We start from the raw sequence: 22,035 nt of genomic DNA on the forward strand, positions 1-22,035 counted from the left end.
GGTAATATTTTTATTCGTGTGTTTCATATATGTGTGTGTGAGAAGACCAGAGAGTGCTTTTTACACGTACTAATGCAAGGATGCGGACGATGCGGTAATTAACTTTGCACGGGATTAGAAGGCGTGGGTACATCGACGAGCGAATTCACGGCGCGCGAACCCGCTAACGGCGAAGCCGAGGGAACGTGACGAAATTCCGAGCGCGACCGGAGAATGTTCCTGGAGGAAGGCGATTGCGGATGCACCGCGTTGCATGGTTCATAATTCATTCTACGTTGTTATACGGTACAAAGGTTCTTCTCTCGCTATGCTCAATTACTTTGCACAGGGGACAAGTGTTTGGAATGCAATGGCAATAAATATTAAAGATACAAGAGTTTGAGACATTAAGATATTTCGACTTTTAAAAGATACGAAAGTTTTTTCGATGACGCGATGATCGACATAACGTAGAAGTTTTGTGAGATTATTTTTAAATTTGCCGCTTTATATTTTAATCTTTAAAAAAATTCACGACTATATAACATTTTTTAAATTTAGTTTACATGCGCTTATAAATTGATTAAAATATCGTAGAAAAAAATTATATATAAACTTATATCGAATATGAAAAAACCAAATTGCATGTGATGCCAAATAATTGCAGAAAAGGAAGACTTACATTTGTTTTTAAATAGATATTCTACAGAAACAAATAATAAGTTCTTTAAACCTTTTCAAACGAATTATAAGTATTATTCAAAATGATGCATTCGATTTCAAATGACTATCTTTTTGAAGTGATATAAACTCAAAAATCGCATTGCTATTTACACAAAAGAAGCAACTTGATCGGTTTTCCTTTCAGTTGATGTATGATTAACATTATATCAATCTTTGTAAACTACAAAAATAAGTCATTTTGAAATGCGACGAATTATTTTGAATAACTTTTCGATGTCATCTTCCTTTCTTAAAACCGTGTTCTTTTTTTTCCTTTCCGTTTCCGACCTGAAAGGTCAACGCATTTTTCAGAGGATCATTCCCATTGAAAACAAAGAGGAAAATATGGTCAGACTATGCCGTGCGCGCGCATAATTATGATCACTTCGTGCTGATGCTTTTTGCATTGCAAATGTCAACTTGCGGAACATTCGCGCGTGTTTGCGCAGAGAATAGAAGAGAGGCGAAGGAGGGAAAGACGGGACGAGACGTTTTGTCGACGATAAACAGCGTGAAAGTTTCGGTATCGCCGACACTAACGATCGATACTTCGCGCCTAACTTCCTCGCATATCGCTATCGGTGACCTCTTTTTTCCTCTTCCCCTCCTCGATGTGCGAACAACCATATGTTCGCCCATCCATTCGTCATCTTCGACGAAAGCGTATTTCCGCGCCGTGTAATTAATTATCTTCGCTAGTAACGATAATTGCGTCATTTACCGTAAAATTCGCCCACCTACTTTAAAGTTGCGCATCTCTTTTTCTTTTTTTTAAAGCACACGCTGTAGAATACGCATATGGAAGTATAATTTGAAGAATGGTTCTTTGTGAGTAAGATTGAGAGATATGAAAATTGGAAAATAGAATTGTATAATTAATTACGTTGGCACGCATTGTCAGAGCTGCATAATGAATATACGTCACTTTATCAGAACTATATAATTAATATATGTCATTGCGATTATACGATGAATAATATTCTTTCCGAGACAACTGCGGAATAAAATAATGCTAGAAGCGGTAGCTAGAAAAAAATTTTTTTCTTAGTATCATCTTAAATTGTTTTAAGAAAAAATTAACAATAAACGTTCTTATCATCCTATATATTGTCATTTTTGTATTATCATTCTATTTTATTTCTCGTACGTGTCTCTCTCCATCCGTTTCGGATTCTTTATGCACGGAATACAATCTCGATCACGTCGATAGCATCCGTATATCGAAAGAAATTTCTGAAATATTCACAACATATTTCTGTGCTTTCCGAAGATTAATTCATACAAGCAAACAACAATCGAAAAAATGAGGGGAAAAAAAATGAACGAAACACGTGTTTCTCGAAGAGCCTTCTTCATTCGAGAAGCTCCATGCACGCATTCTTTTCGCACGATCATCCCACGTGTTGTTCAAGAATCGTTAGCCAATCTCGGATGTGTTAAACGCACGTCACGCCCGTCTGCGATAGCTTGGCGAAGTGCCAAGGTCAACCAAGAGAGAGACCACGCACGAAATGAAACTGCTATTATGTTCCGAAGCACGTTAATCGCATTCTTCACATCGAACAATACGCATACCTCTAATATCGCGAATACATTACTGAGAGTTCAGATAAAAGTATGAAATATTTACAATTTGATAATTAGTTGTAATCTATGATATTAAAATTGATTCTCGAAATGATGCTGATGTAATAAGATTCACTTTATATATAGAATCGGATTATCGAAAATAACTTCATCAATTGACAAAGTAAACTCCTTGAATAATGCTCTGATTTCCATATCGACATTAACTGCGTGAGTAATTTACGAACATATACAGCAAGTGGTAATTATACGATTATCGCATCGTTATGTAAACAGGCCATTGTGACAGAATCTGCAATTCTTGTTGTGCGTGTAATTTTCTGAAAGTTTGATATCGCTTTTGGTTCTTCAATGCAGGTATTCTTCGATTCTCATTATTTAGATTATTATTACTCATTAATTTGATAATAATAATTAAATGAAAAATTTCGAACACTCGAAGAAAGACGTTAAAGTTTCTTTTCGAGTCAAGTTCAAATATATTTGAAAGGTAAAACCAATAAGAATTGTGTGTTGCTAACTTTCATATTACTAGCTATTTTATATCTCTATTTTTTCTTTCTTCACAACTTATAGATCTTTATATTTGAAATATAATTTAGAGTTTTCAAACACGATTATTTTAAATATTACTTTTGTTATTATTTCAAGTGTTGTTTCAAATATGTAATAAATAAAATAATTAGAAAGTGACAAAATAAGGACGCGATTAGCTAAAATAATTACTTCTTTTTTTCAATGCCAATTAAAAGACTACTTATATAATTTAATAAAACATACATATAAGATCTACTGTACATCACAATACTATCTGTTTCTGTTTCTATTGCCTGTATTTTTACATTGTGCAATAGCCTAAAAATAGCTCTAAACTATACAAGAAATAAATAAACTTGAACATGATCATAAAAGTAACTTTCAAATATTTTTCTTTCTCTGCTCATATAATAAAAGATATACTTAATTACTTAAAGCATTTTTAATAAGAAGTACGTATGTCTAAAAATATTTGTTTCTCTGAATTATTATATAAATTGACTATATTTTAAAATAATAAGATCTTATTTTAATTAAACAAATATTATTTCGTACTAAGCATTTATAAGATCAATAGAGGAAGAAATAGCTGTTATACGCGATTTAATGTAATTTTCCATTTTAATAGTTTCCTTAGTTTCCTCAGATGTGTAGAGAACAAATAGTGAAACGAACGGGATAAGAAACGGAACTTTTCTGACTGTTTCACTACTCTTCTTTCCGTGCCTGGGCGTGATTTGACCGAGAAAGTAAGCGGCAGCCCTTCGCTTGGAACTTTAATCGAACCAACAACCCTCGCATAGTCTCCCTTATTTCTCCCTCATTTCTCCACCTATCTCTGAATAAGGATCGCGATATAACGACCTCATCGCAAAACAAAGAGCGCACTCTTCTTGGGGAAGAAATTCGTGCTTCCTCGTTATTAGCTCGTTAGAGTCGCTGCGAGAGGGATGCTGCTAGTCTGAACTCTAAAAATGAGAGACGACGGATGGATGCGATAATTAGTGAATACAAACACCTCGTGATCGAATATTTTTATTAAAATTCTTCACGAATTATATACATCAACGATGAAAAACAGAGGTGTCCTCTCGTCTCTTAGGCATGATTCGAGATAAAATTATAGGGTCCTCCTCGTAATATAATATTCTAAATATTGAGTTACCTTCAAGAGGCTGTTTCAATCATTAAACGCGCGAGTTCATGACGAGAATTATTTCAAATCGTCAAAATAAACATTTCTATATGTATATTCTTGATGAATATACAGGTTCACGCATTATTTTTGATATCATCAGCTCAATACTTAAATTCATAATTGCATGATTGATTTGTCAAATTTTCAAACTGATATCTGACATTAAGTTTGATCTACTAAAAGTGTCTCCAGAGTGAACGAAGCGAACAGCACATCGTGTTATAATAAATTGGAAGCAAATAGTATAGAATCTAAACATGACTAACCTTTTGATGCAGCCTGAGGGACTCCTCAAAGTGCTTTTGAACCGCCTGCTCGGCGGCCCTCTGCTTCTCGATCCTCTCCCGTTCCATCTTGGATTTCTCTATCTCGCGTATTTCCGCTTCGCGGCGTTCCCTGTAACAAGCAAAGCAAACGAAAACTCAGTCTCGTCATTACCACGCGATTATGCGAATCGGTGCGTATAAATTAGCCCGCGGTTTTACGAGGTTATTAGCAATTAAGAACGGATTTGTAGACGCGGTTCGCGAACGAACGCATCGTCGGCGAGTAAATTTCCCATTCTTAAATCTCGAAGAGCGCACATATGCACGGTTTTAGCCAATTAATTCTAACGGCTCGTGATATCTCAACCGTAATGCAACTCTTACAATTCTTTCTTGAAAGTTCATAAAAATAAAACAGCTATACTTGTGATTATTATTATTATTATTTTTCCGCTCGACGTTTAACATCAAATTGATTTCTTAATTATATAAATTTCATCTCGAGTCTAGCTTACGCAAGTTGAACCATAATACGAAATTTATACCAAGTATCGATATTCTAATCTTGAAATACAGTCTTCCAAGTAGCGATAAAAAATAATGCGCCATCTGAATGTCTTTATATACATTGCTCATCGTTATACACAAAGACGCTTAAACGATATAGATGTAATTTATATGCACGTAATTTATGCGATCGCAAAGGAACTCGGCCGACCCTCCTTCGCATTCGCGTCCCTTATCGATTTATCTCCGCCCTATACGACCTCCCCGTTTGCTCAGCTCGGCGGAAATCCCAAATAACGTAATGTGCGAAGGGGAAAAGAGAAATGCAGAGGGTTACATTCTCCATTTCCTCCAAAGGCAACGTGCGCCGTCAGCTGTTCTCGTTATCGTCCCATCTACTCTGTTTAAAACAGAGATTTGCAATTTTATAACTGTGTATCACATTTTTTCCTAATTTTGGGGGAGAAATATAGTTAAAAAAAAAAAAAATTCAATTTTTATAAAAAATATATGTATAACTTTACACATTCTCATGAAAATAATCATGCATGACACATTTTGACGTCTTTAATTATTTTCTTGAATCGTCCCGCGAATTATCCCATCCTACACATTTGATTTACGATATTTGCGCGCATCGAAAAGAATTTGCCCTAGGATATATGCATTAATTATTGTTCCTCGCTTCGTACGCCAAGAAATTCGCTCATCTCGCGTCGAGTCAGCACGCGTGCGCAACGACGAAGATAATAAAACGCAGCGTCTGGCTAGTATATCTTGCGACTTTTTAAGGGGAGAAAGAGAGAGAGAGAGAGAGAGAGAGAGAGAGAGAGAGAGAGAGAGAGATAAGTATTCATTAACGCTTGCGCAAGTTATTTATACTGTTACGTGCGCAACGCGCGTGTTTATCTGCACGCTCGGTCGGCGGATCTTACAATGCACGCGCGGGATCCGCGAGCGCGATAAATACATCCGCGCGTGTATCTTTTCTTCCCTCCTCTTTCGTTTTGGCTCGCTGTTTTCTCTCTTCGATCCCTTTATCTAAATGCGCGACCATAAAAGATCCATTTGTCCCAAAAGATCGATGTATATATCTGGTCTTTGAAACAAAATATAAAAGCAAATATTTCTGATTTATATATTTAGAACAAATATATGTGAAGACTGCGAAAATATTTACACAAATAAATAAAAAATGTATATCCAGAAACAATTAAGAGCGCGAGCTAAAAATCGAGCGCTATAAAAAGTAAAAAAGCAGATTCTTCTGTTTGTTAGAAATATTCTTTATGGCTAAATTTACACAAATTTACTGGGCTTTACAATACTAAGATTGTATGAAGACAAAATTAAGGATAAATGTTTGGAAGAAAAGAATACAAAAAAAAGTATTTGACCTCCTACGGTCTCGATCTCCTCTCGAAATCTGAGAGGAAACCACACACAAATTATACTTTCACTTCGTATAACTAATTAGTAAAACAAAAACTACAAAAGTGTAACTTTCGTTCAAGAACAATACATTGATCTATGGTCCTAAAGAGAAAAAATATCCTGTTTCTTTCTTTTGTGAAAAGAATACAATAGCTTCAGACACCAATTTACATTCCTCTGACCTGATTCGATGACAGGTTTTGTCCTTTTGTCGTTTATATTAAGTCATTAAGTATTTTCGAAAAGTATGACAATACAAAGTAAAATGCAATAATTTTAATTATCAAAAGCACATATATATATGTAGATATATATATACTTTCAAAATGTGTAAAAACATTTTTGCACATAGTACATACATTATAAAGCCTCGGAATAAATACTGTTTATCACACATGTTATTACTAACAAACTTATTGTAAAAAAATTCATAGAAAAGGATAATTATTGTGAATTAAAAATGCCCAATTAATAATCCTTTCGTATATGATATACCGCACGTAATAAAGAAAAATAATAAAATTTTTGGTTGAAAATATCTCATTTTCAACGATGTATCGAGAACGCAACACGCGCCGATCGTTCCGCGTGTGCACTTCGACATTTACGACATCGATTGCTGAAATGCGTTATTAAAAACGCATATCGCTGCAGTTGTGTAAATGTACGAGCTTATCTATTCGTTTTTCGCTGACTACATCCATGTTTGACATCGCGGCGCCGAAACGCAATTACGCGCGATCGCGTTATTGCTTTTCGCTTGCTTGTGAAGTAACTTAACTTCGTTATCTAGCGCTGCGAGAGATTTTTTCGAGGTCGCGAGGATGCAAATAGCCTCGTTAACTTTGAAGCTGTTTAATTGAGTCAAGTTCGCTTTGATGTCCGATTTCAGCGGATAAGTAAATGTGTTCGGTCTCGTTAGAAACATATAATACACTTTTAATAGCTTTATATTATCTAACGTTGTAGCTGACCTTTAAATTTACGACAATTCTAAAATATCAAGTTCAAACAAAGCTCTTATCATATCATACGCGAATGAAAGTATCATCATTCAGATAAAATATATGGCGTTTAATAAACAATGAATCATTTGGGATGTGGTATTCTTTACAGTCGACTTGAAATTATAATTAAAGACTAAAAAATTTCGTCGAATAATTTCAATTGAAAAAAAAAACTCAAGATTAAAGTAAGATCAAGTTAGCACGTTAGGTATTGAAAATTCGCTCCTGATATTGAAGAAGTGTTGAATACATCCTTGAAACAAGTCTTACAAGATATCAATGCGTAAGATCATCTGGAGAAGAAGGAGGTACCGTTGATACCGTTGATTCGAGTGTGCTCGTTCTTCGCGAGAATTGCACGACGACGACGACGACGACGACGACATGCATTACGCGACATATAATGCAACTCAGCAGCACGAATGGCTGGCAAAGCAGAAAGAAACGCGCGAGACGAGGCGCTTCCAGGAGATCGCGCACATTCTTCGAGCGTATACATTCTCGGAAGGTATAATACGTTATTAAAGTATACTGCACGATCCGAACCGTATATATAAGATGTTGCAAAACTATCCTTCCAGATATAAATTCCTTGATAAGATCAATTCTTGTTTCGTGAGAATTTCATGAATCACAATTCACTGTATATTAATAATGCATAATATTATTTATATATATATATGTCTATGCATTACACAAGCGTATTTGCGATTCTTATCGCATATCTATTTAAACTTTAAGTAAATATAAATTAAGGCACACACAACTGACTTTTTTCTAGCGTAATGGAAATAGATTTCGAAACGATAATTTGTATTTACGGCGTTTTCATGCATGCCACTGAAAAAACATTTGTTAACTTGACTAAATCTTTCAACTAAATTACTATTTTGTTAATTGAACATATATTAGTATTTAAATCAAATATACGTTTTGTTAGATTTAATATGTTATATTTAATTTAAATATTTTTGTACGTTCAATTAATAAAATAATATTTAGTGAAAGGTTTAGTCAAGGTAACAAATTTATTTTTTCAGTATATACACTATATTACGAGAAACGTTTGCTTCAAAGTGCCGATTTTAAATTTACAAAGGCAGAAAGTTTCTAATTTCTCCTTCCTCTTTATTCACCTTTCTATTGTCTCTCGTAATTTTAGAACGTTTCACTCGAAAGCTGTGTGCAATTTTTATTTATTTTTTTTTTTAGTAGGAAATGATTTTAAATGTTCAAGTTTTGTTTTAAAAATTACAATTAAAGATTTTCTCTCGAAACTTCTGTATAAAACATGAATTGTGTCATGCAAATTCACACGACTACACGAATCTATCGATCTGTAATGTAATTAGTGATACAAAAATAGAAAATATTCTGCGAACAGCTTTCGGTGAAGGATTAACGTAGAAGATTAACGCAAAGAAACGTCAGATGTCAGATTTCTCCTGTTCAAATACATATAAATGTATGTATGTATCAGAATGTTCAAACAGATTTAAATGTCATGGTATATTTCCAGGTTTTGCAATTTCTAAAATCTCATTAAGCGCTCGAAAAAATAATATACGATAAGAAGCTTTTTAAACCGGCTTTGCTTTACGATAAGTTGCTTTTTAAGCTGGCTTTGCTTGATTAATTAAAACAGCAATTCAGCAATTAACAATTATATCAATTTACATATGAGAGAGATGAAAAGCAAAGAAATAGAAAGCTTTTAAAGTACGCATGGAATTCGAGTAAACAACAGCACGCAGAGGAATATATATATATATATTGCATAATGTTATTCATAACCGAGTATTAAGAAATCATGACCTAAAGGCACAACTGCTACGTCTCATCTTACCGAGCGCGCGAATAATACTGACTGCGCTGCTTTTCCGCTTTGCTCAGCCAAAACAAATACGTTTTTGCGTAATGTTTACATCGCAGGGGGAATTATTCCCGATATAACGTCTGCGGAAATTTCGCCGAATCTCATTGTGAATAGTTCCCTCGGAATGTTGAAAAGCGTGACAAAAGCACGAGCTATGTACGTACATATATACATATACGTATTTACAAACTAAGCGAGGAGAGACAGCACTCTCATTGTTATCCGGTCGTCGTTCGAGAAATCTCAAGGACAACGAAATCACCTCGGCGTGCGCGTGATCGTAATTTGAATAATAAATATATGTGTATACGGTTACGTAAATATCGCGCGATTTATCGCGTCTCGCGCGTATTAACGCAACGGCGAGCTTTAATTAAGGATTATAATAGTAGTTATAAAGTTGCGCGAGATTTATCGATGTAAAAAAAGAAATATATGTATATCTGTATATAATCACCGGCTATCTCTTGTCGCTTATCGATCACGGCGCGATATTTCACTCTCGTCTCGAAAAGCCGGTTCGATTATATTATTATACTCGTCCGATCGAATCGCGTCTCATGAATTTTGTAAGACGCGTCCCGAGGATTTCTCGTGCGCCTCCTTCGACCTCTGAATGTTTGATCTAAATTCTAATGCGGTCAAGAACCAAACGTATATATATAATAAAAGCAATTGTGAAGAATTACAAGTACCCTTTTCTTTGATTACGTATAATGAAAGCGCAATCATTTTAGAGTGATAAAATCGATGGTATTGTCACATTTCCTACACAATGAGATTTTATAATAATTATATATATATTTTATGTGTATGAAAATATATGAGATATAATTTTATTAATGCGACCTTAATTACGCTACTTGATTTCAGCACTTTCGCTGTTTCACCAATTTACTTTGATGACTAGTCGCATTCTGTATATATATATATATATATATATATTCGCTGATAGTATAACGAGACATGTTTCACACGTAAAGGAAAAAAATAAAAATGTTTTCCTCATTACTCATGACTTTGCCGCGTATGACATTTTATGACTTTGCACTTTGTAATTTTGTCACGACACGCAGTTTCGAAGAATATTTGCGAGTTATCTCGGTATTCCTTCGACGTGGCAGTCCTTCTTTCATCGCCTCTTTATTTCACTGTGCGAGGTGAACGCATTCGAGAAGGAAGCCAGCGTTAATTTTCCCTCCACGATCACGTAAATCGTTTCGTGCCGCGTTTCGTAATACATTTCGAGCATGACGAACTATGAGCGTGATCTAGAATCTTAAAGCGATAGACCATGTATGTATTATATATCTAATCCGATTTCGCCGTTGACCATGATAATGTATTTTAATAATATGCAAAGAAAATAATTAAACATTTTTTTCATAAATAAGTATATTTAAATCGTAATTTTAAAGCTCAAATATATACAATAATATTCCAAATCGTCTCTCTAAACAAGGACTTATCAAATTAACATGTACCTGAGATATTTCGATAAAAACAAGCACGTAAAGTAACGAGAGACCGGCAAAGTGTATATGGAGACATAAACTTCTGTCTTGTGATGTAAATTTGAGTAAGGAAACACAAGTGACGTCTACACGTAGAGCCGTACAAAGCACGAGACAATTTGCAAGGTAAATCCAAGAGACGCGTAAATAGAGCCGGCGACCTTCGTCGAGGCAATTTTCAATCTCCGTAAGTCATTCCAAGCGCGCGCGACGGAGACACGTCGTGAATAAGGTAATAACGGGTGTGGAAAAATCACTGGGCATATGCAGAAGCCGCAAAAAGACTGACCGAGTGAATTTCGCATTGCGCAACGCGAACGATGATGAACGATTTCGATCGCTATATCATTATAGCTTCAGAGTGCGTTCAGCAGACTCGATGCAAAAAATTCTCTGACTTTTTAGTATTATTTTTTCCAAATATATAATTTGCATATATCTAGATGATAAATCAATGAAATGTTCAATCATGGAATCCTTGAGATATTTTTGTCAACAGTGAAAAGGTTCGGAAGTTAAAACAAAAATTTTAATCAATTATACAATCTGCATTATGTACGAGAATCGAAACAAACGTGTTACTATATAAACTATTTAAATAATCACCTTTTTTATTTATATTAAATTTTTTAGTTTCATCTCTATCAAACACATTGAAATAAAATAACACGACAATGAAAATATAAATTAACGAACACGCTGTAATCAATTTTTAACAACGCAGAAAATTAAATTATTGAGACAAATGTAGAATAAGTGAAATAATCCAGATAAATAGTCCTGACTTTTCCCTGACAGTTCCAGATGTACAAAATTCCCTGGCAATGCCCGGTTTTCCAGATTTCCCTGACCATTAGACACCCTGAGCTTTTCCCTTCTCGATCATCGATAAAAATAAATAATTTTTTTTTAATCCGGCCGCGAATCCTACGCGAGATAATGGACGAGCGGAGGATGAATATAAATCACGAACGCTCGATTAAACCGCATTAGAACGATCGTCCGGAAAAATTTCTTTCGTTTTCTTCCCTCCGAGCGATGCGACGACCCACTTCTTCGGGGACTATTAACGCAGGTGCGTTGCTTAAATTTTAGGATGAATCGTTAAAATGTTTTTACTGCCGCTAGAAGAATAATAAAATTTTCGATTTAAAATCTGACAGCGATAATAAAAATTCCCCGACGCAAAATCCTCCTTTGAACTGAGCTGCTTTCGAAATTCTCGTAAGATTCCTAACTTTATAACTTCCGCTTGCTGGTTATATTTTAAAAAGATATATATCTATCTCTCGGTGTGTCTGTGTGTGAATGACTTGATGTACACGTCTATACATATATACTTTCACGATTTCATGCATTGAAAAGTTTGTTGTGACGCATTCGAGAATTAGCAACGACACGCTAAAGAGAGATATATAATTTCTGATATACAACTCGGGTAATAACTTTCGAGGGGATCGACGTCCGTCGATTTTGTTTCAGGGACGAGGATAAGTTGAAAACCCGGGGCGTGCACACACTCGAGAAAACTCGTTTGGCTGATATTCCCCACCTTTCCTTTCCCTCGTCGCGACGAGAAGTATTACTTTATGTATCGCACGGCAAATTAGCGCTTGCATTCCTACGCTTTCTGCACCCGCCGCGTGATTACCGTGATTTCTACGTGACGTAATTCCGCAGACGGAAACGACGGGGAGGGGGAGAAATAAAGAAAGGACAGGAATATGTATGACGGGTGGGTGGAGGTGCGATCGAGTCGGAGAACGAGTTTTGCGCGCTCACACATTTATGCACTTTATGTATGCATGCGCACAGACGCGCGTCTCGGCCAATGCATCATTTAGATAGCCTCGGAGTTTAGGTACGCCCGAGAGAAAGAGAAAGAGAGAGATATGTCTTGGCATGTAACGGCCGCATCTATCGGGTGACGCAGAAATGGCCACGTAGACGCAGCCCGTGTTATTCGCAGCTCGTGGGAACAATGCGATAGCTCGCGGTGTAATTTATCACGCATTTGCATCACGTCGACTCGGAGAGGATCGTAAATCACATCGGTCGTACTATAAAATAATATACAACGACACGTTCGAGAGTTCCCCGGGGAAAGCCCCCGTGACTACGTGGAACGAAAAACACGAATGGTCCTGCTCGAAGGATTATCTTATACTCATTGCTTCATCATTAGCCTTAGTTATGATACAAATGGAGAAAGTATGTTATACTAATAATGCTTGGAAATCGAGTTTGAAGACGATAACAATTTTCGCTAATTATGATCACTTATCTCTTTCTCTCTGTTGATTGTCATTTATATTATTCTACGTAAACGTAAAGAGCATTACATTATTTCTCTCGACACAAAATTCTGCATCTTATAAATCTTATGATTCAATTGTAATGTTAAAAAGAGAAGGAAATAGAAATATCTCTGTTCCTACTGGTGCATATATATGTATTTCTATTCTCTCTTCCTAGTGCTTGTATTTTTGTATTACACGGTAGATTTAAGTTAGTTTTCGTTTAGCTACACGGAGAGAATTTTCTCTTATTGTTAGAATTTACCCTGAAAATCATGGTGAGACAATATGACGTTGGAAAAATTTTCAAGACTTTCTCTGATTAAATATTTACACCGCAATAAAAAATATTAATATATATATATATATATATCTATCACAATAAGATATAAAATAAGTTCGATTAATTTTATTACATACATATTAATATTTTTCACTGTGATAAATATTAATCAGAGAAACTCATAAAATCCTTCCAATATCGTCCCACGATTACCATAATTTCCAGGATAAATTCTAAGAGAAAATTATCTCTGTGTATGCAACGCAGATGTGCGCAGAAAAATTTGCATACCTCGTTTCCTCGGTCTCGCCAAGTTTTGAGCTAAAGAGGTCGGCGTCCGAGATACGAGCGGAGCGGGCAATAAAGCGCGACGGCGAAGTACAGTGCGCGCAAACTTTCGTTTTCGTCGTCTTATTGGCACACGTAACCCAGAAATGAGCGATGACTCGCGCGCGAAAGGAAGTGCGACGATTGTAATTTCAATGAAGGCGACCCGCATAACGACACCGCGTCATCGGGAGGAGCCGACTATCGAAGAAAGACTGTGTATGTGTGTGTATATGCGAGAGAGAGAGAGAGAGAGAGAGAGATAGAGCGACACTTTTGTTTCGCCTGTCGGCTGTCACTTTGAATGAACTGTGTCACGCGCGCGCGCATTTACGGGCAACAAAACTAGTTCCGCGGTGAACAACTCGCTTACACCGACGGTGGTCTATAGAAAGCCCGCGCCGAGAGAGGTTCCTCTCTCGGTAAATGTCACTAACCTTATAACGTTGCGAGCACCTGATGCTGCTCGTTGCCGCGCCGGGACTCGTGTTAATATCCGTCTCGCGCGAATGACGTTCCACCGTATTTGCATCACGTCGCGACTTCGATAAGTGGTTCTATATTTGACTGTCGATTGTGACCCGAGAATGGAGAACGAGAGGATCGAGTGTCGCGGATAGTCAAATTGCGAGATATCTCGCAGAGTTTAGAAACAGAAATTACGTTAGTTGCTCAGAATCTCTATTTTTATGCTATTTTTCACGTCTTTTTCTCTTGCCCGTAGTAATTATTCGCGTATATTTTAGACACGTTGCTGCTCCAGTTTCTCGAATATTATTTCTTCAAAAACCAATGCGTCGCGAGCAGTTTAATTGAACATAATTAAATGTTTCACCTAAACTTTAGACCTCGATGAAATATATATGGTATGTATAATCTTTGAGGAAATTATGCATGGAGATAATTTTCTCTTAGAACTTACCCTGAAAATCATGATAATCCATGGGACAATATGGGACAAATTGGAAAGATTTTATAAGAGCTCCTCTGATTATTTTTCATCACAATAAAAAATATAAATATGTACATAGTAAAATTAATTAAACATTTCTTTAGGGGGAATAGGGGATACATGGAATTAAAAATCTCTTGTAGAGATTATTCCAATTTTATATCTTGGCCGTGTCCAAGTAAAAATTTGGTGCCTTGTGCACAGGTATTTAATTCTAACGAAAAAATTTAGTTTCGTTTAGAATAACGCACTGTCATCCGCGATTTGGCTCTTATTGCCTATCTTATATATGTTAAATTTATATTAATTAAACATCTTTTATATCTTATTATGATAAATATATTATCAGAGACACTCATAAAGTTCTTCCAATACCATATTGTTCCACGTTTACCATGATTTTCAAGGTAAATTCTAAGAGACAATTCTCTCTGTGTGTATTTTCATCTTCAAACTTTTGATCATTCATATATAACATCTTACGAGATTCGAGTAGGTAACATATTTCATCAATCACGTATCAACTTCAGTTAATAGTTACATTGTAAGAAACAAACATATTGTAGATCAATGTCCAATACAATAATTTATAAACTTCTAACGATAAGAGAGACTTGAAGCGTCTGTATAAAAATGTAAAATGTCGGGCAAATTCGTCAGGCTAAAATTCGCACCTCTGGCGCGAAACGCAACCGGAATATACAGGTACGTAGGCGAAATCGACGGTCAAGCTCCGACGCGCGCTCGACGTCTGCAAAATTGCTCGTGCAGAAAGCAAGACGTGCCAAAACGTCGCGTCGATCCCCCGCGGTCGCCGCGCTCTATTTTCGACCGAGCATTCGGACGAAAACGAGACTGCTCGGTGTGAATACTGTGAATATTATAGCGTGACGTGTATATACCATCGGGGCAATCGTGCTTTCGAATAGGCAACAAACAAACCATATTTCACTTGGAGATTTAAAAGAGTAGCTTTCGGTAAAAATAGAAATCGAAAAAGGGTGATCTCATGATTTAAAGTATCAAAAAAAAAAAAGAATGAATGCAAACACATTGAAAAGTAGACTTCCGGACTCGAGCAAAAAATTATTCTCATATCATTATAAATCGGTCTACCTGAATCTTTGACAAAAGATCTCGAAAAGTATCTCGCTTACCTATCTCAGGTATCGCGTACTGTTTACTATGCGGAGTCTATGGGAAGTTTGTTGAAAAAAAAACCTATTATACGGCCCTTTAAACTGCCACAATTGATTTACTCGAAATTTATTCGTCTAAAATCGAGAGAACGAAAGGAAAGAATTTCTCTAGGGATTTAAATCGGACTGATAGTTTGACATCTCGGGAAAGAGCGCTTTACGATCGGTCGAACAACACGATACGCAGAGAAAAAACGAGGAAAGTGCACAACAGCGCTTATATTACGGACGCAGCAAGGGTGCGCGTGTCTGTATGCGTGTATATGTGTAGGTATATGAAACACGCCGCATCGAAGCGGAAAGCTAAGGGGACGATCAATAAATCCGTGAGGGAAGCCCAGACATGAAAGGTCGAATGCTCGCGCGAGGGTGGTTTCCGAGGGTTGATACGGTCGATCGATCCAAGGGTACTTTTCGGGACACTCGGGATAATGGCTCGACAGCGATGAGGGGGAATTCAAATCGCGTAATCTGCCACGCGCGCCTGTTGAGAGAACGTCTGTGCACCGGGAACATTTGTCGACGTTTCGATCACGTAGAGAAAAACAAGCTAAAAATACGTTCTGTATCTTCCGATTGTTTCGAGATACATCAAATCAAATTGATTTGCCATTGTTGTTACAAAATCTTTGCATGGTAATCAAAAACTGTCACAACTGTCACTAACACGATACAAGAGAATAATAGGGATATCAAAGTGGAAAAAAGTTGAGATTTACTTTTCGTTCGTTCCAAAACAATATTTTTAAAATTTAACATAATTCACATATTAGATGTCATAACGTTTCTCATACTTTGCAAAATATAGTTGCTAATAAAAATGATATTCCACGAAAAAATGTCCATGACCTATATACAGCTGAAAAATAGATTGGATCTTTAAAAGGTAAGCACAGTGAAACTTTAAATTTGAAACGTCCTTGCAAAAGACGGAAATTCGAATGCTGCTATAAGAAAAAGAAACCGATCTTTAAGAAAACAGCTGTTATTTTTTTGCACATTTCTACGTAATAATATCTTTGGATAAATTTGGAAAAATATTTGTCTACAAGATTGTACTTTTCTTTTTTGATAATCAAGCTATTTATGTAGATAATCTTTCCATCAAAATAAATCTTTGCAAACCAGAAAGAAACAATCTTCATTAGCTATATTAATTTGCAGAAAATAGAATGAAAAAAAGAGCTTGTGATTTAAATAGATCTTACAAATCACATAAAGAACTTATTATGTTATTATAGCCGTAATCATCTCTAAATACAACTTTTCTCTAAAAACAACTTTTTGTAGAGAGTAATCATTGAATATAAATAACAAGTATGTCAACAATCTTAATAAGAATAATAATATTTGTCAAAGATATAAAATTGTGACAAAAAAGCGAAAAATATCTCTATAACTATAATGTGACTAATGTAAATATTTTCGTAGCTATATTTGAGCATAATTGAAAAAAGAGTTACCGGAGATAAAAAGGTACACCTCTCTCGTTTGATTTCTCTGACACGATTGTTTTGGAACGAAGTCAACTCGAAAAAGAGAGAGAGAGAGAGAGAGAGAGAGAGAGAGAGAGAGTAAGAGTGAGATACCTACATATATTCTCTCCTCTCACGACGTGCTTACGTATTCTTTTACGTTGGATGAAATATAATTAGCGGTGGGAAGGCAGAGGGAGGAGGCGACTTGGTGAGGCAGTAAATCACTCGCGGCACACGAGTAAAGATCAAGGGAACGACAAACGGCCCGGGCAGGGTTACCGAACTCGTTCGGAAATTACATGACGGGAATTACAGGCGAGACTCGCGCCACTCTCTGGCCATCTCCTCCTACGCCACCGACGACCAAGAGGCAACCAACACAAAATGGACTTCAAAAATAGTCGGATCGCGCTTCTAAGTCAGTCGGCTTTACGAAACCGCGCGGAACGAGCGTGGCTTCCGGGAAGCCCGACTCTCCTCCGACTCCGACGCTCTCTTAATGTCAGATCTCAGATAGAGACTGACGGAAAAAGTGACCCTTCGAGGGTAAATTAAGAAAGAGAGTTTCGCAAAAAACGATGCCACACGATTAATAAAACGCCTATGAATCGAGAAGCAAGTTGTATGATAATTGTACAATTAATAACGTGCTTCTCTTAACATTTAAAAATTACTTATTCATATAAAAACAAATATATGATACATTTCTACATAAGTGGGAAAACATTAAAAAGTATTTTTTATTAAATACTTTTTAATTATTCTAACATGATGTTACGAGTACATCGATATTGTATAATTAAAAAATAAATTAAGAGTTTAACATACAATAAAAAATAAATTATTGTATATTTTCATACGAATATGTAATCATTCTGTGCAAGTATAATTCATCACATTCATACTGTAAATTAAACTGACATATTTTTGCAATTAAAGATAATTTTTTCTCGAAGATACAAATTATACAAAGATGTTAAACAAATGCGAACAAGTGTTACATTCGTTAGCAAGTTGTATTACTATCGCGATATGAATCGCCACAATATTTACGACGAATATCGAAATTGTGTCATCTTCTTCAGCGAAGTAGCGGATGTTGCAAGAAGATAACCCTAATACGAGCAAAATTTTCATTCATTATCGTCATCGAGCTCGCTGTCATCATTCGAAACCCAGCCATTATGACGTCAAACAACCGAGGGGTCGCGATTAACGGACGATTCATGCCGCCAAAAGGTCGCCACGAAAGAGTAGTTGAGATTCCTACTTTCGCAAACGTTTCTTAGGCTATATCGCATTTCCATAAACAAGTCGCCATTTATAACTCCTACGATCCGCAGATTCGCGATTTTCCTTTGTCTCTCGAGCTCGAGGATGCGTCCGCGAATAAACCAGTCTTTAATTTGCATCTCTTTATCGCCTTCCCCTTCCTCTGCCCCCTTAAATTTCCGTAAACATGCACTTGGCACTCGTCCAATCGCGGAATATTAAACGTATTATTATGAGAAATTGCAACGATTCGAAGGCATTGTTCCCTTTTGTAACAAATGTAAAAATTAATTAGTGACTATGCTTGATCGAGCAATCGATTTGTAAACGCGACTTGTTTATATGTATATATATCTTTATCTATTATTTTTTAAGTATGGAAATTTATGATATCGAGAGTAATTTACCGAAAACTTATAACACATAAGTCAACTTAAATCATGGCGGGTTAAAAAAATAACATTAGCGATATGATAGATGCAACGACAAATAATTATGTAAGTAGGATGAAATATTGGTCGATAATTTACTGTAAGAATTCAACACTGATAGAATTGCTTATCATATCGGGAGAAATTTATTGTTATGATTAATCTTCTGTAGATACGTAAATATAAAATATTCGTCGCAATTACTGCAAAAAATATCTTGCAATTTAATTACTAACGTCAAAGCAAACATTTACATTTGTATCATTTTATGATTTCGCGTTTAGCGTTGAAGCAAATAAGGAAAATATATATTTATACGAATTACGTTTTCCGGATATTAATACGGGTTTGTTTTATTAAACGATATAATGTTTTCGGCAAACATTATACGCGAAAACAATGCGAGTACGAGAATTTATTATATTAAAATTATTTACGATACCGTTAAAAGCTAGTTATATAAATATTTCGATTCGCAGATCATACAGAATTATTATCGCGCGTTATTTTGAAAATGCCAAAAATAATAATCGTTTATGCAGATTGGGCACGTTGGCAAGTGACGCTCAATTCGCGGATTAAGACGTCTCAAAGGAGAATAATGTGGCAAACTCTTTATTACCTCGCGACTCGTTTGGCCACGCACATCATTTGCGTAAGAGCAGCCCACCCACACACATTTACATCCGAAATAGATTAGGTTTGCACAAAACGGTCAAGAAAGTCACCGGGTTAATGAACGTTTCTTTCGGAATTGTCATTTTGAAATAACTTTGCAAAAGGTAGGCGAAAGAAATATATATTCTGAAAGATTTTGGGGAAATTATATTAAATATATATAAAATATACTGCATCTCAAAAATATATATGCCAAGAATAAATTTAGGATCTAATTAAGAAATTTCATTAATTTGAGACATGACAATTCTAGTCTGTCTGCATATAATCTTGTTAATATATCAATATATGTCGCGCAGTTCTGAAAATAGTAATTATCGCGCGCAAAATACTCCGAAATAAACCGCGTGCAATGCAGAATTTAAAATAAAAGTCGGCCGATAAAGTTTCGACGATAAAGCTGCTTCTCGCTAACGAGACGTCTCTCGCGCTCGAGGGTAAACGCTCTTTCACAAGATGAACCCGAGGTCGCCGATAAGTCCGGGCGGTTTCCTCTCGTCGCGAGAAATCGGCGTATCTCCGCAAGATTCTCTGACACGAATATCGAAAGTCCATCAAAAATAATCCGCGACACGAATTCACATGCAAAATTTATATAAATATTCAATTTTTTTGCATCAGCGTATATATAAATAGAGATAAATATGCAGTTTGGACAATGCATTTATCAAAAATACATTTTCTGCTCTTCAAAACATAACCATTGTATATTACGAGCAAACAGGTTAATAAATTAATGTGAATGTTTATTTTATATTTATCTATATATACGTTACATTTTATAACAGGTCCCGTGTACGGAGAGAATTTTTTCTCAGAATTTATGATATTGGAAGAATTTTATGAGTTTTCTCTGATTAATATTTACCTACAATATAAAATATTAATATTTTTATTCCAATACTATATTGTCTCACGATTATCATGATTTTCAGGGTAAATTCTAAGAGAAAATTCTCTGTGAGTGTAATTACAAAATCATCGAAAATATTTCTACCTTCAACATTCCATTAATAATGATTAAAAAAATGTGGAAACAAAAAAAATGCTCTCTCTCTCTCTCTCTCCCACGCCCTCGCGCGATATTCCGAATGCGAGATTACTTCGCCCCCGTTTGCACGTCCGGAGCCAGCTGGGAGCGAAGCCAACTTTGAGGGCGTACCCTCTTCAATCTTCTTCCACGAATTTCGCGCGATCCAACGTTAAAACGTCGACGTCGACGTCGCCGCCGTTTTGGCTGCGTTGTAAATCGCATGCTTCCTTTTGTCCGAGGCCAAAAAGATCACCAGCCAATCAATAGCGAATAATAAACGTGGGAAAGAAACATTTTTAACATCAGTTTTACCAATACTATTTTCATACGAGCATTATTAATGAGACGTCCGATACGGAAATGCAAGTAATCAACATAAAGCAACGTAATGTAATAATAACGAAATTACGTAACAAAGTTATTCATTCTTCTCCGAAAAGCATGAGAGAATTATTTCGAGATAAGTCGTAAAAGAGATATATCGTTCAATGATAAACGCTCTCGTATATATATATCGTGAAAGTTTCTCGCGTTATCTTGGAATTATCGCGAATAAAAATCAAGTGTATTGAAATACTTGAGATTTTTAAGAGTAGAAAAATAACAGGGCGACACTTCTCGCGCGTGTTTTATCTCAGGTCAATTGACAGAAACAAAGCGCGGGCATCAGACAAGGACGCGAGAGACTTATTGGTGACTCACATGATGTCACGCTACTGTTTCAGACACATCAGATGATTATGCGTGCCTGCGACGCATACAGAGTTCTACACACACACACAATCATCTTGTTCTTAATCGAACAGAGCGAATCGATCGATCGCGCGCAATGCGTGCAACATCGACGCGTTTATCGAAACTCTTTCCTCGATGTTTTCATTCAATCGAGCATGGGTATTTGTTTTTTTTTTTTTGTTATTTTCTTTTTTCACCCGTGATAACGCAACCGTTGCAGTTGCGGGGACTCGTTAATGGCGTAACGGAAGTTTCCAATTTTCTCCGACTGAAAACACTTTACCGTATATTGCGATCGACGCGAAACGGTTTCTCGCGCAACTATTTCCGCGATTGCGTATACATTCGGCCGATTGTGGACGGACATGCAGATGCAACCAAAGGGCGAAAAGGAAGAGGGACGGTGCGCGGAAAAGGGTGTGACAAACGCGAGAGCGCGATAACGAAACGATTGGGTGCCGCCGCCTCCTACCGCCGTTTTGATAACGCAGGCTGCGTGTAATACCGATAAGATAACGCGGCGAACAGCCTCCTCGACGTTATCGATTTTTGCGAGAGGAAGAGTAAACGCGGAAAGCGCCGCGAGAGCGAAAGAGAGAAAGATATACATGTACACATATGTACAGCTCGTCATTCGAGATATTCAGCCCGCGAGATACAGCGACCTTCGGACTTCGGTCACGCGCTCGATAACGAGAATGAATTCTCGCGCCGCGGAAGTA

At 36.4% G+C, this 22,035-nt stretch overlaps 1 protein-coding gene across 1 annotated transcript in view; it reads right to left on the reverse strand.

Moving 5' to 3' along the window:
* The window catches only part of Kdm3 (Lysine demethylase 3), a 315,578-nt gene that overhangs the window by 32,088 nt on the left and 261,455 nt on the right, over positions 1-22,035 (reverse strand). Inside the window, 1 exon segment of the mRNA XM_085484998.1 lies at positions 4,291-4,420. Coding sequence (XP_085341124.1) covers positions 4,291-4,420 — 130 coding nt within the window.

The sequence above is a fragment of the Nylanderia fulva genome, unplaced genomic scaffold, assembly GCF_048542155.1.
Source record: "Nylanderia fulva isolate GAGA-0341 unplaced genomic scaffold, ASM4854215v1 Scaffold33, whole genome shotgun sequence".
Classification (NCBI taxonomy): domain Eukaryota; kingdom Metazoa; phylum Arthropoda; class Insecta; order Hymenoptera; family Formicidae; genus Nylanderia; species Nylanderia fulva.